The following is a 16,975-nucleotide window of genomic DNA, read 5'->3' as shown; positions in this document are numbered from 1 at the left end:
AGCCTAACTACTGGCGCATTCCAGTGGCAGTAGCACATCGAGGAAAAGAGTACTTGTTCTGCAATTGGAATGGTCACCGTGCTCAGAGAGTAGCACACCACATGAGGATGGTTGCTCCCGTACTATTCTCTGTGTGCGCAGTAGCTAACATGACTGTCAATCTCTGTTTTCAGATCAAGCCCAGCTCTGGTGATTGCCCACGTGCATTTCAATAACCTTGTCCTTTCCTAAACTTGAGTCCAAGTTCAGAATGAAAGCTTATACCAAGCCTTTTTTTTTTTTAAAGATGTGGCGCCCTCTAAGAAACGCACAATGAAGGCAAAATAATGGCTATGAAGAGAAAGGCTCGCATGCACAAAGCAACAAAACAAAAAAGAAAAAAGCAAGAATATAATGTTTCAATGTCGCATGACTTCCTTACACTCCGCTTTTTAAGAGGTATCAGCTTGGACTGCTTCCTTCTACCACTGGATAAAACTGCTCCCACTGCTGTTCGCCGACTGGATGGCACTATATGTGAACTTTCAACAACTAGAATTTTCTCTGATATCAAGTAGTACATGAGGGTACAGCTGCTAAATTTTGATGAAAGCGATACAGGGAAAAGAGTCCTTGGTTTATACTAGCCTTTACCAATAGTACTCATCACTACAAGACCCTCCTCACTCTGCAACAAAATTGACAGGAAAGGTAAAACTAACTTGAATGCATGTCCACCTACCCTTGCTCACGAATGCTTTCAAGGCACAATGCACAAATACCACAGAAGCATTAACAGTATAACGCGAAAGGGGCAGTTAAAGCCTTTAAGAAAATTTAAAAAAATGCAAGTGCATGCATTACAATTATATCGCAAGATGAAAGCGGTTAGAGTGACCATCATCAACACCTTTACAATACTGTAGTCCACTGCACGACAAGGTCCTCCCCCAATGACCTCCAATTAACCTCGTCTTGCACTACCTGCAGCCATGTTATCCCTGAAAATTCCTCCCTAACTGACGCTCTGCTGCTCCATCCTACGTTTGCCTCTTCTTAGAATTAACTTCATGTTTTGGCGCTTCTTAATCAGATCTTTATCAGAGACAAGCAGGGCAATGTCATTAGCAATATGGATAAGATAGTTAACGTAGCCGAAGAGTTCTACACAGACCTGTACAGTAGCCAATGTAATCAGAACGCTAATGAGAAAGACAGCAGTGCACAGCAATGCGTCATCCCGCCAGTAACGAAAGATGAAGTAAAGAAAGCCTTAGAAGCAATGAAAAGGGGAAAAGCAGCTGGGGAGGATCAGGTAACAGCAGATCTGTTGAAGGATGGAGGGGACATCGTGCTAGAAAAACTAGCCACCCTGTATACGCAATGCGTTATGACCTCGACTGTACCAGAAGCTTGGAAGAATGCAAACATTATCTTAATTCATAAGAAGGGAGACGCCAAGGACTTGAAAAATTACAGGCCGATCAGCTTACTATCCGTTGCCTACAAAGTATTTACTAAGGTAATCGCTAATAGAGTAAGGGCAACGTTAGACTTTAATCAACCAAATGATCAGGCAGGCTTTCGTAAAGGATATTCTACAATAGATCATATTCACACTATCAATCAGGTGATAGAGAAATGCGCAGAATATAACCAACCTCTATATATAGCTTTCATTGATTACGAGAAAGCATTCGACTCAGTGGAAACCTCAGCAGTCATACAGGCATTGCGTAATCAGGGGGTAGAAGAGCCTTATGTCAAAATACTGGAAGATATATATAGCAACTGCACAGCTACTATAGTGCTCCATAAAGTCAGCAATAAAATTCCAATAAGGAAGGGCGTCAGGCAAGGAGACACGATCTCGCCAATGCTGTTCACCGCATGTTTGAAGGAGGTATTTCGAGGCCTGAATTGGGAACAGTTGGGAATAAGAATAAATGGAGAATACCTAAATAATCTGAGATTTGCTGATGACATTGCCTTGCTGAGTCACTCAGGAGGTGAACTGCAAATCATGATCAACGAGTTAGACAGGGAGAGCAGATCGATGGGTCTAAAAATTAACATGCAGAAAACCAAGGTAATGTTCAACAGCCTAGCAAGGGAACAACAGTTCACAATTGGCAGCGAGAGCCTAGAAATTGTGCCGGAATACGTCTACTTAGGGCAGGTAGTGACAGCTGATCCGGATCATGAGAGGGAGATAACTAGAAGGATAAGAATGGGGTGGAGCGCATATGACAAATTCTCGCAGATCATGAGTGGCAGTTTACCAATTTCCCTCAAGAGGAAAGTGTACAACAGCATAATCTTACCGGTACTCACCTACGGGGCAGAAACGTGGAGGCTAACGAAAAGAGTTCAGCTTAAGTTAAGGACAACGCAGCGAGCCATGGAAAGAAAAATGATAGGTGTAACGTTAAGAGATCGGAAGCGGGCAGAGTGGGTGAGGGAACAAACACGGGTTAATGACATCCTAGTCGAAATCAAGAGAAAGAAATGGGCTTGGGCAGGGCATGTAATGCGAAGGCAAGATAACCGCTGGTCCTTAAGGGTAACGGAGTGGATCCCAAGAGAAAGTAAGCGTAGCAGGGGACGGCCGGCAGAAGGTTAGGTGGGCGGATGAGATTAAGAAGTTTGCAAGCAAAGGGTGGATGCAGCTGGCAAAGGATAGGGTTAATTGGAAAGACATGGGAGAGGCCTTTGCCCTGCAGTGGGTGTAGTAGGGCTGATGATGATGATGACGATGAGAATTAACTTTGTTACAGTCAGGAACCACCGGTTACAGTCTCTTCACATTATATGCCTTGCCCATCCCCGTTCCTTGATTTCAGCTAGGATATCGTCCACATGCGTTTGTTCCCTCATCCACTCAGCTCTTTTCCTGCCTGTCACATTGCACCTACAGCTTTCCTTTCCATTGCTTGTTTGGCAGTCCTGAACTTAATTTCAACCCTTTGCATGAGCCTCCAAGCTTCTGCCCCACTGGTGAGTACTGGGAATATACAACTCATCTTCCTGTCAAGAGATGGCAGTGAAATCCTATTCATCAGCTACAATGCAGACAGGAGATTAGTGATGGTCCCTTAGGGTAATGAGGTTGACTCGAAGAGAAGGCAAATGCAGCACTTGGCAACAGAGTCAAAGGGCAGACAAGATTAGGAAGTTTGTGGGTGCACAACAGGGTTAGGTGCAGCTCAGTAAGTGAGGCCTTTGTCCTGCAGAGGACGTCTGAAGTAAAAGAACTGATCAGACAAACTAGCCGTTGTTTTAACGACTGACTGCCTGAGGGAGCATGGAAACTTGACAGGGAAATGATGGCATCCACCTTCCCACGCTTTTATTTTCCATTAGTTGTGAGCTGCAGAAACATGGTTCTTGTGAAGATCTATAGGCATTTTCCGCACTCAATAAAGGCACTGACTGCGTTAGTGGCACATCCATGTCACAAGGACTGTACGAGTGTGTTGAATTTCTCAGGTCAACTCCAGTAGATACCCGTGCTGTGTGCAATTCTTCTTTTCAGTCACAGCAGCTCATTTCTGTTGGGGTATATTTTGATGCTGAATGAACTTAGTTTGTGAGTAAGTGCTGAATTTTTTTTTGTGCCTTCTAACTCATGGGCATCTATGTAGCACTTTTCTGTCTTTTTGTGAAAGAATGCAAAAGGCCATTCAGTCAGAGTTGACCGACACAGCAAAACAAAGCACTGCTCACGCACAACCCAAACTAGACAGGCAGGATTCAACGGCAAAGCCAAAGAGGGGATTGTCCCACACCAGCAATAAACGGAATTTGACCACTGTTGCAGACGTAGCATGCAACAGTTACTCCATTTACTGCTGTCATCTTAACGATAAGAAACATTGTTTTTTCTAAAATCCCTGACCTCAGAGAAGACATGATGCTGTGGTGGCATAAAGCAAGTGAAGATCGTACATCTGATGTGCATCATCGGTCCACCCCTATCTTATGTGATGCCTTTAGTGATTACCGAGGAAACAAGAACCAACAGCAGGCCACCAAGAAGAACAGGGACATGTTAGTTATTAGCTGTTGCACTGCTAACAGAAAACTGCACAGCAAGTCAGAAACAATGCACAAGACAGATAAGGGGCAATGTTGTAGGTTGCCTTCATTTTACACTCCACTTCTTTCTTTTTTTTTAATGCTCTGCACGACCTGAACTGCATTGGGACTCGCAACGTTTGACTGCAAAGATACAGCAGCCACCAGGCTACATTAGTAACAGCAATTCAGTGCCACCTTTTTGATGAAAGGTAGATTGCAATGACCCAGGAAAAACCAAGAACATTTGCTTTGAGAAAGCACTCGCTAAGATTTCCCAACATGTGCATTTCAAAAGCCAAACACTAATACCGCATTTACACGGGCAACCTTAACACAGTTAAGGTAACTATGGTTCCCCATAACTATAGTTAGCCACGCTCACACGGCAGACGAAACTGCAGTAACGCCACCTAACAACAGTTACCCAAACCGAGCTTGCCGACCTCCGTTTTCTACCTTAACCGACAAGATGGCGGCGCCCGTGGCAGCAGTAACATCCAACGACTCGTCCTCCCAGAGGCGTGTCATCTGGCTTGATTCAACAACCGCAGCCCTGATACGCATCTGGGAGGACCTGCGCTGCGTGGTAACACATGCAACGCTCGGATAGACGCTGCAATTGCAGCGGAACTGAACGCCAGGCTACCGCCGGGAGAATACTCAGACGCCAGCAAACAAGTGAAGCAGAAAATGGAAAACCCCAACAAGAAATACCGGTAAGTGTGATCTTTACCGAACGATGCTCGTGCCATGGGGTTCTTGGCGCTGTTTTCATAGTGCAGCTGAACTGCTTACGTCAGCCTCGCATGTGCGACAGTAGCATGTGTTGTCGCTGGAGTAGCGCGTCGATTCTCTTCCCCGTCATCGCGCAGTTCTGGAGTGTTCCAGACGGTCTTTAGAATGCATTGTTAAGGTGGTAAGGACTCTAGGGTAACGACCCCAGGCAGGAGCAGTATACGCAGCACTTAAAACCTTCGCTCGTGCACGCGTGCGCCGCGCTGCATGACAACATCGTCTTCCTTGTTGCACAGGTGTTGTTCGTCGTTCTTATTTGCAAATTGTGAGCTGCAGCGCTGACAGCATTGCTGTACGCGTCTCTATTTCTGGCCACCTGCTAGAGCAAGAATGTAGTGAACTGAATTTCTAGATTTATTTCATAATTCTTTACCAGGCTTCACAGTGTACTAGCAGCATCACTGAAGTAGTATACACAGTGCAGCCTGGGAAAGAAAGAAAAAAAATCTAGAAATTCACTAAGTAACATATTGTTAGAATGACAATAGTTGAACCATAATGCATAGTTGTGGCTTCAATTTGCTGCAACTAGCAGGATTTAGTTTAGCCACACTGCAAATGTAAATTGCATTCATTAATTTCACCAGTACCTCTGCATATGCATTAGACACTTATCTAAGAAATTTTAGTCTTGCATTGAGAATGTGTACAGTGAGGCTTAATCCACTTAGACAAATTAACAGCTCACATTTAATAGCGCACATCATTTTTATTTGTCCAGGCAGCTGAGATGGACAGGCACTCCCACTGGGTCAACTGGTGTCCCATGGATCTTCTACTGGCCGCTCCACAGTTTCCTCAGCTGCCTTCCCATCAACGATGATAGGTGAGTCGAAGAAAGTTTAGAGGTAATTTGTGATTTATAACATTGCATGTTATCTGTCGTTCAGATCACTTCAGAATTCTATTGCTGCTCATTTCTCAGTGCGGAACATATACTCATTATAAATTCTGGCCAACAATAGATAATAAAGAACAGACTCAAGCAGCTGTGTAAACCACTCCCACAAACATGGGCACTGGCCTCCACGTCTACATTTTTGCCTTGTGCTGTTGTTCTTTGTCATGAAACGAGAACCAACTAGCCAAGCAACTCCCACTGCTCGTCCATAAATCCTTGTTTTTGTCTAGCAATTCTACATATCGATAGTTAGCTGGTTGTCTCCCCATATACTTAATGTTACCATGCCAGAGAAAAGACCTCTTTGTTGTACAGGGAGTTCAATGCGCATTGTATGTTTAGGTTACGTCCTTTTTCTTCAGGTGGGAATCATATGTCAATAGGCACACACTGCGGATGGATACGACTTAAGTCTCTAGTAAGATGAAATTATGGTACGCACCAGAATTTCGGTGTCTTTATTTGCGTGATATATTAATATTGCTAGTGCTGTATGACAATTCATCTTTCACACCTGTGCACATGCAGCTTCACCTTCATCCTTCTCTCTTGTAGATACCCATCGTCATCGATTGATTTCATCAGAAACTGGGCTTGATTACAGTGGAGTATCGCAGCAACCTGTGGACCATAAGCTGTTATTGTGAACTGATGTTTCTCTGCAGGGACACTGAAGGGAAGTAGCAAAGTAGACAATAAATTTCTATGTAATGTCTGTAATGTCCGAGTAATTCAATAAAGCATAGTGGTGGGCTAGTTGGTTATTCATACTTGGACCAAATGACAGCGCAAAAAAGGACAACCACAGAAGAGAAGCGTTCTTTGTGTCGTGTCCTCTTCTGTGGTTGTCCTTTTTTGCGCTGTCTTCGTTCGAAGTATATAAGTAATATCTGTATTGTACTGCGTGTTTGTCTACAAGTTCTTTGTGTATACTTTCTGTATTAATTGCCATTTCCCATAAAATGCACTCAAGTGCAGGTTCAGTGCTGTCTATTGCTTCTTTCTGTATTATCCCATTTTTCGTGCTGTTTTTAAGCCTTGAATGGTGATCCAACTGACCCAGCAATCCTTCCTTTAGAATGATGTTGATGTTGACGAGGGATTACCATTGGACAGACTCGGGAATGGCACCTGCGTCTTCAAATCGGAGCGCCTTGTCGTGCCGGAGTTCGCACCTCACCTTCCATATACTTCTGTTCAACTCAACCTCATCAGCTGGGTTTACCCTTGGTCAACCATGCCCCACATACTTGCACATGTTTAACATATTGCTTGTTATTGACTTCGATCAGCTTGGTATACTGCCTTGTTCAGCTGTTCATTCATTTATTTGTACTTACTGCGAGCCATAACTTTGGCCCCAAGCAGGAGGGGCACACAATTATAAAAGCCATAAAACCATTAGCTGCAACAGCCACAAGTCATATAAAGGGCATAAAATCCAACATTCATCACAACACCAACACTAGGAGCCATACAAAAATCCTACAACTCCTTCACAAAATATTTCGAGTCACAAAAACCTAAAGGAAGGTGACTGCACTCCGCAACAGTATTCAGGAAAAAGCTGAACTGAACCCATTGATTCATGTGAAAGTTGGGGCTACAGAATGCTCATGTACATGTTGGGATCTTCATATATCTATTTAGTTATGTTCAGGAAAACAAAAATTTGAACCACTGCCTTCTTTCCAGTTTGGCCATCATAAGTTTGTGTTTTTGTAATATATTGTGGAAGCTAATGATCGCATTACATTAGGACACATCTAACCTCTGTTCTGAGATGATAACATTCTGTCTTGTATGCTTCATCATGTGCAGCTGCCAGTTGTCAATGAGGCACCAGACGGCTCAGAAGTGCTCCCGTCATGTGAGGACAGCCTGACTGAAGGAAGCAGCAGAGATGACCTCTCACAAATCCGCCTTTTTCACGACGCGACTGCGCATGCGCCCATCTCCTGGCGGCGGTGTCGCGAAACATATTGGAAGGGTCGCGCGCTCCACTCGAGACCGGCCGTGGAAGTGTAAACAAACCGGCTTCCTACGCGGGGTGCGTTGCTGTAGTCGTCGGGCGTTCAGCGCGACGCATTTGGCGATACCTACGAAATGTGTTGCATACGGCAGCAATGCCCAATATGTAAAGGGAAGTAAACTCGGATTTTTTCGCTTTCCGAGCGCTTCCCGGGACAGCCTTCGACGCGAAGCGTGGATAAAATCAGTTCGCCGGCACGACGATCGTGCCGCCCTTGGGCACCGTTGGGCATGTCGACTGTGCGGGAATCACTTTGTGACAGGTACGGACGAGGTACTGTGGTTAAAAGCGTGTGCAGTCTATCACGAAGTGTTTTATTCATGGGCAGGAAGGCCTCGAATGTCACCGCGGCACCCATACTTCGTTCCGACGCTTTTTGCTTTCTCAAGCAAGAAGGCCAAATGGGCAAGTGCTGTGAGCCGCTTTCAACGCGCGATGGAGCGGGCAACGAAAAAGAAGCTACGAGAGCATTCACGCATGGTGCTAAAATTTTGTCATAATCTCCTATGGAAATTTCCTTGTTTATGCCACTACACTCTGGCCAATCCCCACGTGTGGGTATGTGCCATGTATTAAGAGGCAGACTAAGGAGAAGGTGCGTTATGCGTGTGTTCGAATCATATCCATGATGAAGAGCTCTGCGTGGTATCGCCGGAATGGATTAATGTGCGCCTCTCGCGCTCGTCTTTATGGACGCGCATGCTTGTTTAACCTATGCAGCGGTGTGTTGTGGGAAAATACAGTGAAATGCTAGCAGAGCTGCTTTGTTGCGAGTACGCTTGTGCTTTTATAGCTCGTGTAGCTATTCTGCAGCGCTTGAGCACAACGATTGCTTGTGAAAACTGCTGTCCCAAGTCGTTTTCTGTACTACGGCGTGCACGATGTAGTATCCACCTTTCATGAATGGCAGGAATATACAGCCGAAAACGCCAACCTCACTGATCGGGGATATTTCATTGAACATCATGTTCCGAATGTAGCCTTCATCTCTGAAGCGGCGGCCCTTGCTCAGCTGGTGTTCGCATCGCATGCCGGATGATCGGAGATACTGAAGAATTTGCTTTTCGGTGGGCACTGCAGCCTGCCTCGGACTTCGCACCAAGCTATCAGTTAACCCTAGAAATCCTCCAGGTACCAGGTGCTGCCCAGGACACGCCATTGTTGACAGATTCCAACAAAACGTGCTCCGCAGCGGCACTCAGTCCGACCGGGTTGGGCGCGCAGTACCCTACCAGTGAGCTTCCAGCGTTGTACGCGAGGTGGCAGCACAGGAAAATGAAAAAGGCGGATTGCGGCCAGCTCCCCCATTTGCAATACCAGTGCTGCAGTGCCTGTACTGCAAAGCACAGGCAACAGCGACACAAGCAGTAGTGCCGGTGCTGGGCCAAGCAGCAGTGCCGGTGCTGGCACACGCGCCAAAAGAAGGAAACCCCAAAAGACCCACCACAAGCGACAAGGATCTGCTATAGAGCAGCTAATTGCCCTCCATAAAGGAGAAAGCGAGGCAGCAGCAAAGGCCGACCGCAAGGCACACAAAATACGCAAGAAAATGGTGCGCCTCCAGAAGGAAGCGAATGCCACAATCCGCCTTTTTCACGACGCGACTGCGCATGCGCCCATCCCCTGGCGGCGATGTCGCGAAACATATTGGAAGGGTCGCACGCTCTTCTCGAGACCGGCCGTGGAAGTGTAAACAAACCGGCTTCCTACGCGGGTTGCGTTGCTGCAGCCGTCGGGCGTTCAGCGCGACGCATTTGGCGATACCTACGAAATGTGTTGCATGCGGCTGCAATGCCCAATATGTAAAGGGAAGCAAACTGATTTTTTCGCTTTCCGAGCGCTTCCCGGGACAGCCTTCGACGCGAAGCTTGGATAAAAGCAGTTCGCCGGCTCGACAATCGTGGCTGCCCTTGGGCACCGTCGCACGCGCATGTCGACTGTGCGGGAATCACTTTGTGACAGGTACGGGAGAGGTACTGTGGTTAAAAGCGTGTGCAGTCTATCACGAAGTGTTTTATTCATGGGCAGGAAGGCCTCGAATGTCACCGCGGCACCCAGACTTCGTTCCGACGCTTTTTGCTTTCTCAAGCAAGGCCAAATGGGCAAGTGCTGTGAGCCGCTTTCAACGCGCGATGGAGCGGGCAACGAAAAAGAAGCTACGAGAGCATTCACGCATGGTGCTAAAATTTTGTCATAATCTGCTATGGAAATTTCCTTGTTTATGCCACTACACCCTGGCCAATCCCCCCGTGTGGGTATGTGCCATGTATTAAGAGGCAAAAGAAGAAGAAGGTGCGTTATGCGTGTGTTCGAATCATATCCATTATGAAGAGCTCTGCGTGGTATCGCCGGAATGGATCAGTGTGCGCCTCTCGCGCTCGTCTTTATGGACGCACATGCTTGTTTAACATATGCAGCGGTGTGTTGTGGGAAAATACAGTGAAATGCTAGCAGAGCTGCTTTGTTGCGAGTACGCTTGTGCTTTTATAGCTCGTGTAGCTATTCGGCAGCGCTTGAGCACAACGATTTCTTGTGAAAACTGTTGTCCCCAGTTGTTTTCTGTGATACGGCGTGCACGATGTAGTATCCACCTTTCATGAATGGCAGGCATATACAGTGAAAAACGCCAACCTCAGTGGTCGGGGATATTTCATTGAACATTACGTTCCGAATGTAGCCTTCATCTCTGAAGCGGCGGCCCTTGCGCAGCTGGTGTTCGCATCGCATGCCGGATGATCGGATATACTGAAGAATTTGCTCTTCGGTGGGCACTGCAGCCTGCCTCGGACTTCGCACCCAGCCATCAGTCAACCCTAGAAATCCTCCACGTACCAGGTGCTGCCCAGGACACGCCATCGTTGACAGATTCCAACAAAACGTGCTCCGCAGCGGCACTCAGTCCGGCCGGGTTGGGTGCGCAGTACCCTACCAGTGAGCTTCCAGCGTTGTACGCGAGGTGGCAGCACAGGAAAATGAAAAAGGCGGATTGCAAGCATGGTGCAACTGCTTGCAAACTTTCTAGGCAACAAAGAAAATAATGACTCGCCCTGTAAAAAGTGATCAAAAGAAGAGCTGGAAGTTATTTGATTTTCCATGATGTTACACCATGTGATGAGATGAACTGAGATCTTTTGCTGCTGAAAGTTTTGTATTGTGTTTTAAACAGTGAATTGTGTAGTGCGGGCCGGCTACCGCGGAAGCTTGCAGTATTAGTTATTAACAGAGCCTATTCATACACTACAGGGGTACAAGTCTGTTGCAAGTACATTGCTGCTGCTCTCGCAGTAACACTCTACCTGCTTCTCCACTCAGAACCACTTCCCGTTGCATGTTCACCAGGAACTGTTTGCTTCAAGGCTGATATTTTTCTTGCAACATAACTGGTTTTTGGGGGGCAAGTGATAGAACAGGGGGGAGTTTTGACCACAGCAAAATAGTAATGACATGAAATTGTTCACAGAAGGTATACTTTCGTTTAACTAGTTGGAATGGGAATGTAATGAAATTTATCACACTGTGAGTCTTTCAAAGCTCTCACCATTGGGTCACATTTAAATCACATTTTTGTGTTTGCTTTGTGTGTGGATAATGTGTGCAAAAATATGAAGCTTCCACCTGTGACCAACATGATTTCATTACCTTCATGAGCAAAAAGAAAAAATTTCTCCCAGCTATTGCTTAATCTTCGACTAGATATAAAATGTTCACTGTAATATGATTGTAAGTACCAACAGCTTTTTGGTCAGAGGTATCCGCTTCCATTGGGCTAGCATCAGGTGCATGCAACAGCCTAGCGAAAAAAATATGGTGATACCCAGGGGGCCCTTATTGGAAAGGTCTATATAGTGAATGCATTTCATTCACTATACTGCTTTCAGAATAAAGTTAAATGGCACAACGGAACAAACACAGGAAGACACAGAGACAGAAAAAGTGCCCCTGCTGTGTCTTCCTGTGTTTGTTCCTTTGTGCCATTCAACTTTATGATAAACCAACTAACGTCTCAGCAAGTACATCTGCTTTCAGAAGTAGGAGTGCAAGACTAAAAGCTTGTACTACTTGACAAGGTACCAACAAGTTGCTGATTGGCAGTGTGGCAAGACGATGGCCAGTAATACACAAAAATTATAAGCAAACAGCAAGTGATAGAAAAGCTGCCAACACGCAGACCATGTGACACAAACACAACAATGAAAAAGGTAGTACAATGGCAATGAATCAGCAACATAAACTCACCAAGAATGAATCAATAAAAATGGAAGGCTGATTTTACTATTGTCTGCAAGCAAAACTGTTTGAAGAAAGATTTGTTTACAGGAAATAATGAAATCTTCATTATTAGTTCGTTAGAGGTAGTTGCACGTAGGTGAAGGTTTGTTTGTCATAAGGAGTACTAGTAGTTGGTACGAACCACTTCGTTTTGTAGCTTAACAAGAACCAATAATTAACATTAGCAATATAATGCAAGGACTATTTTCTGAAAGCCTGGCCACGACGGCGGCTTTTCGATGGAAGTGTAAAGCAAGACACTCGTGTACTGTGCAATGTCAGTGCATGTTAATGAACCCCAGGTGGTCAAAAATTCTGCAGCCTTCCACTATGCCATCACTCATAGCCCAAGAAGCTTTGGAACGTTCCACCCCATAAACCAAACCTATTTTATGAAGCACATGTGGTTACGAAAATTACACTAGTTGTAACCCTCATAACTTTCACCCCAGTGAAGGTATGCCAAGCAAAACCATATGTTCCTTAAGAATGGAAGTCTTCCCCCACGGCACATTCACAAGCATTGCAGGAGCGATTGCAAACAGAAATTTAAGCTCTTGCTGAATAATGCAGAAGTGGTTTGGTAGTGCAAGGTTCTTGCTTTAAGCATACATGTCCCTTGGTCAGCTTCTGACTAGCATTCACTCGGGAACCTGGTGAATAAAGTGGATGAAGGCAATCTCTGACTCCCAACATTTCAACACACAAGCACGCACACTGTCGCAAAGAAGTCCTCAAAAACCACTACGGCGTCCCTCATAGCCTGAGTCACTTTGGGACGTTAAACCCCCATAAACCAAACCAAACCTAACTTCCTAAACATTTTAATAAGCAGCATGACAGAAACTATCATCCAACACTGCTTTACAAGCAAAAGCTGGGATAGAAACTGGAACATGTGAACCTACACAGCTCCATACTCTTGCAGATAAACTGCACCATTCAGTTCAACACATGCTGGTGCGAGAAACATAAAAGGCAGATCTGGGAATTTTTCCTTCCTCAATATAATGTCACTTTGTAGCTGAAACCCCTAACGTTTTGTGCTCAATTATACACAGCACACATAAAAAAACGAAGGTCTGGTGACCACGTTACCACAGAACAACTTCCAACATTGTTAGACATGCTGAGACAGGAAACGAAGGAAGTGTGGATGTGACATCACCTCAGCACATTTGTGGAGTGTGCAGTAAGACACGTACAAAACCCTGCTATAATGTAAGGACCTGTATTGGACAGAGGCACAGTGCTTAAAATATGAGGCTGAGTTAATGCAAAAGGAAATTACATTGGTAGGAAAAGCCAAGTTCCTTGCAAGAGGTTGCAAATAACACTGAACAAATCTTTGAAAAACAGTAATTGGAGGTAATCAATCGCAGTGCGAGCACAAAAACAATGAAGCTGCCCATGTAAAACGAACAGATCAGGAAAGCACGAGCCATCCTTCAGCTGCACTGTAATGTAAAGAAATGTACTCCTTCAGCATGAGCACGCAACGTGAGCAAACTTTAGGGAGGAGTCAGCATTGCGCATTCTCTGTCACCGACTGTGAAATGCCATCCAGACCAGACCTGCGCATTGCTCTGTTGTATTGTGTGTGGCGGCCAAATTCCGCATTACACCGAGAAGTCTTCCAGCGATGCAGGCAACGGGGTTCCGGCCCTAGCGGCAAAAGTAATGAACTATGGAGCAGGGCCGTTTGTGCAGCTTTAAGTTGGCAGGCCTTGGTGCGTACGGTCGGTCGCACGGCAAAAGAAAAAGCACATCGCCGCGGATCGAGGAACCCAGAAGCGCAGTCGAAACGATGTCAGCAGCGGGGCACTCGGCTTTCACGCGCGGGGCCAGCAAGCGGTCGCTACGCAGTACCAAAGCTGTTTGCTCGCATCGCGCAGAAGCAGTGCTCGATAGCAAAACGCCCGTCCTGAGAGCAGCGAAAGGGACGCTCCGCAGCTGTCCTTTCACTGCTTCCCCGGGCCGAACGGCGTGTTGCACCGAGCGCATGCAAAAACAAACGTCAGCATACGGTTACGTCACACTAACGAAGCGCCCACATGATGCAGCACAGACTCTTTGGCAACGAACCAAGGCGTTCGTGGCCAAAGAGGCGACCACCGCACTTCACCTGGTGAAAAAAAACACCGACACGACGGACGTGACGACCGACAAAAACACGGCGCGTGCATACCTTTCTTCAGGGCCATCTCGGAGTGCCTCGAATTCATCGTAGCTTTGGCAGTCGCAGTGGGACGGCTACACCGCTGGTCGTTGCCGGCTCGTATCAACTCTCTGCGCAATGCAAGCCAGAAATGAGTAAGCCAAGCACGAAAGAACACCACGCAATCAAATCTAGCGCGTACCTCTCACGCGCAACATCGTGCGGCTGACGCCAAATGCCACGACTCGTACGAGTTCGTCGTCTCCGTTTCTGCGACAATGTGCGTTACCAGCAGCTATGCGCTGCGACGCTCGCGGATATTTTTCTCCCACTGCGCGCGACAAGCACATTCCGATCTGGTAACCTATTTAAAACAGGATTTGCAGCCTTCGTGGCGATGCGCCGTTCACGTTTGCGGCGCGGCGGCTAGGCTAGAGCGATAAAATTATCCTAAACACTGCGAAATGGAGTCCGATTGCAGTGACCAAAATCTTAACCGCAATTTAGCAAACCATCAGTCTCAACTCCAGCGCTACGTTAAGGAACCGTGGCAGCAACAGCTCTGCTGAGCGGCGCCAAATTCCGCGGAAGTAAGCCTAACGCACGACAAGATTACGCAGTTTACGCGCACTACCAGCCTTAATAATATAGATTTAAAAAGCAAACAAATGAAATCAGGAAGCTTACCGCTGTACTTCCAAAGTAGGTGGTACCCGACTAGGAGCTTCATAGGAAACTGAAAAAATAACCCGACGGAGAGGCTCAATCCCTGCTCCGCCGCGGTGCCCGCGATGTCCGCCATTTATTCTCTTACAGTGGTGCGCCACATTGCCATTAAGTGGCGCCATCTAGGCGATGCAACAGGAACCAATGCTTCAATGTTTTATAGGAGATGGCGCTAATGTTCAAATGCTTTTTTAAAAGTTTTTTGATTGACTCTATTAAGGGACATCTTTAATTTATTAATGTTATTAGTTTTAAACCGAAACTTGATTTTTTTTGCGGTGAATCTATCTTCAGATAACTAGACTACTGGTGTAGTGCCGCGAACGGAGGCGCGCGGCAGCGGAGCGGCTGAAGCAAAACGCCTCTTCTCGCCGCAAGGGGCGCTACCGCGCATTTACTAGCTCCGCGCCTCTGCCGCCGTGCTGGCAGGGCAGTACGAATGGCTCAACACTTGCTTTTTCACGCCTCGCTGCTGGTGTTCTAGGTCCCAGTTCTGCATCTGTTGACAAGCTTCATTAATTTCTGTCGCACTTGAGTGCATGGGAAAACCAGACTAATCCCAATGGGCATTGAAACTACCTTGGATGTCTCATGGACGTCCTGGACGTCCACAGGACGTCTAAGCGAGTTTCAGTGCCCATTGGGATGGAATGCAAGGCTTTTATAATCAAGCCGACACCTACAGGACTGCGTGCGACGCTGTTTAGCGTGTTGTCACTGTTGAAGTAGCTAATAGAACGTGCAGGTTTCAGTTACCTGATGACAAGTAGAGTGAGCCAGGATCCGGTTAGGCATCTTAAGAGAATTGTGCGCCAGTCTTCGTTCTGGCTGCAATACCCATACCCAGCGTCTGAGAAGACGTTCCTATATAGTTATACTGTAATCTGTCTTGCACTTAACAACCTTTCCCACTCGCTTTCTACGGGAAACCTCGAGCCTGGCATCCTCATTACCATTTTGTACGCAGATGCTGGCCAGCAAAGCTGTCCCAGTGGCACGCAGGAGCTTAATGATAAATTCTAGATGCAGGCAACATCCAGATGCAGCAGGCACAGCACTTAATTCTGAAAATACCGCCATATACCATTCCACTTGCACTGTAGCATCAAGTGACACCTAGGCGGCTAATATTCTAATGGAGAAGCTTGGGCGTGTTGGTGGTGGATCATTCTTAAAACACAGCGCTAGCAATTCGAGGACGCAGAGACAATAGGTAAGGGGCGATCGAAAGAAACGCGAACAGAGCGGAGCCTACAGGCGCTCCGCTGTTAGCATTTATTTTCATCGTGCTTTTACTTCGGTGGTCGCTAAAGGACGCCAGAGTCGTCCGTAATGCTTTCTAGGATGACTCTATAACGTCTTTTTCTTACCACCGAGGTAAAAGCACGATGAAAATGAATCCCAACAGCGGAGCGCCTGTAGGCTCCGCTCTGTTCGCGTTTCTTTCCATTGCGATAGTACACACGATCGAGCGCTCATGTGCACGTATCGTCTATGCGCGCTCGTATTGTTAGCGCTGTTTCGTATTGTTAGCTGCAATGTTATGTAGCAAAAAAAATGGCGTGTTGAAGACAGGCTATGAAGGCTGTCTGAATTTGCCTCTAATGCAATTAAAGAAGCGACAGCGAACTCAAGCCAGCCGAGTTCACTCGCATGAACGACAAGGGTGACCGTCGTCCCTCTGCAGGCCCCCTCTACAAATTGTAGCTGACCTGGAAAATGCTTACATTAAATGCTTTAGCCTCCTATAAAGCTACATGCAGACAGTACCCATATTGATATTGGTGTTTAAGGCAAAAACAGATCTGGCTCTCTGGCCACTGAAAATTTGGCAGCCGAGCTCACTGCTGTAGTGCCTATAGCTATCACTACTTTATAAAACAAAAGCACCTTCCATTTTTGAACAATCGGAAGTAAAAAGATTCTGAGTATCAGAAAATTAGTCAGTGTGCTTAAACCTGGAAGAAACCTGTTAGGGTGAAATACCATTTCACATAATTTCGGCTGGTTACTCGAAGAATGTGCCTGCCAGGAA

General features: G+C 46.4%; 1 protein-coding gene across 2 annotated transcripts in view; it reads right to left on the bottom strand.

Moving 5' to 3' along the window:
• LOC144116051 (protein Dr1-like) overlaps positions 1-15,077 on the bottom strand; it is a 65,224-nt gene extending 50,147 nt beyond the window's left edge. For both annotated transcript variants that reach the window (XR_013311697.1, XM_077650711.1), the window contains exons 1-2: positions 14,902-15,077; positions 14,245-14,345 (exon numbers count right to left, since the gene is read on the bottom strand). Coding sequence is in view for 1 of the 2 variants with exons in the window: in XM_077650711.1 (XP_077506837.1) it covers positions 14,245-14,345; positions 14,902-15,062 (262 nt within the window). In the remaining variant the exon portion in view is untranslated. The remainder of the gene's footprint in view (positions 1-14,244; positions 14,346-14,901) is intronic.
• Between the last annotated feature and the right edge of the window lie 1,898 nt (positions 15,078-16,975).

Source organism: Amblyomma americanum, chromosome 1, assembly GCF_052857255.1.
Source record: "Amblyomma americanum isolate KBUSLIRL-KWMA chromosome 1, ASM5285725v1, whole genome shotgun sequence".
Lineage (NCBI taxonomy): Eukaryota > Metazoa > Arthropoda > Arachnida > Ixodida > Ixodidae > Amblyomma > Amblyomma americanum.
This window is presented reverse-complemented; position numbering and strand designations above follow the sequence as displayed.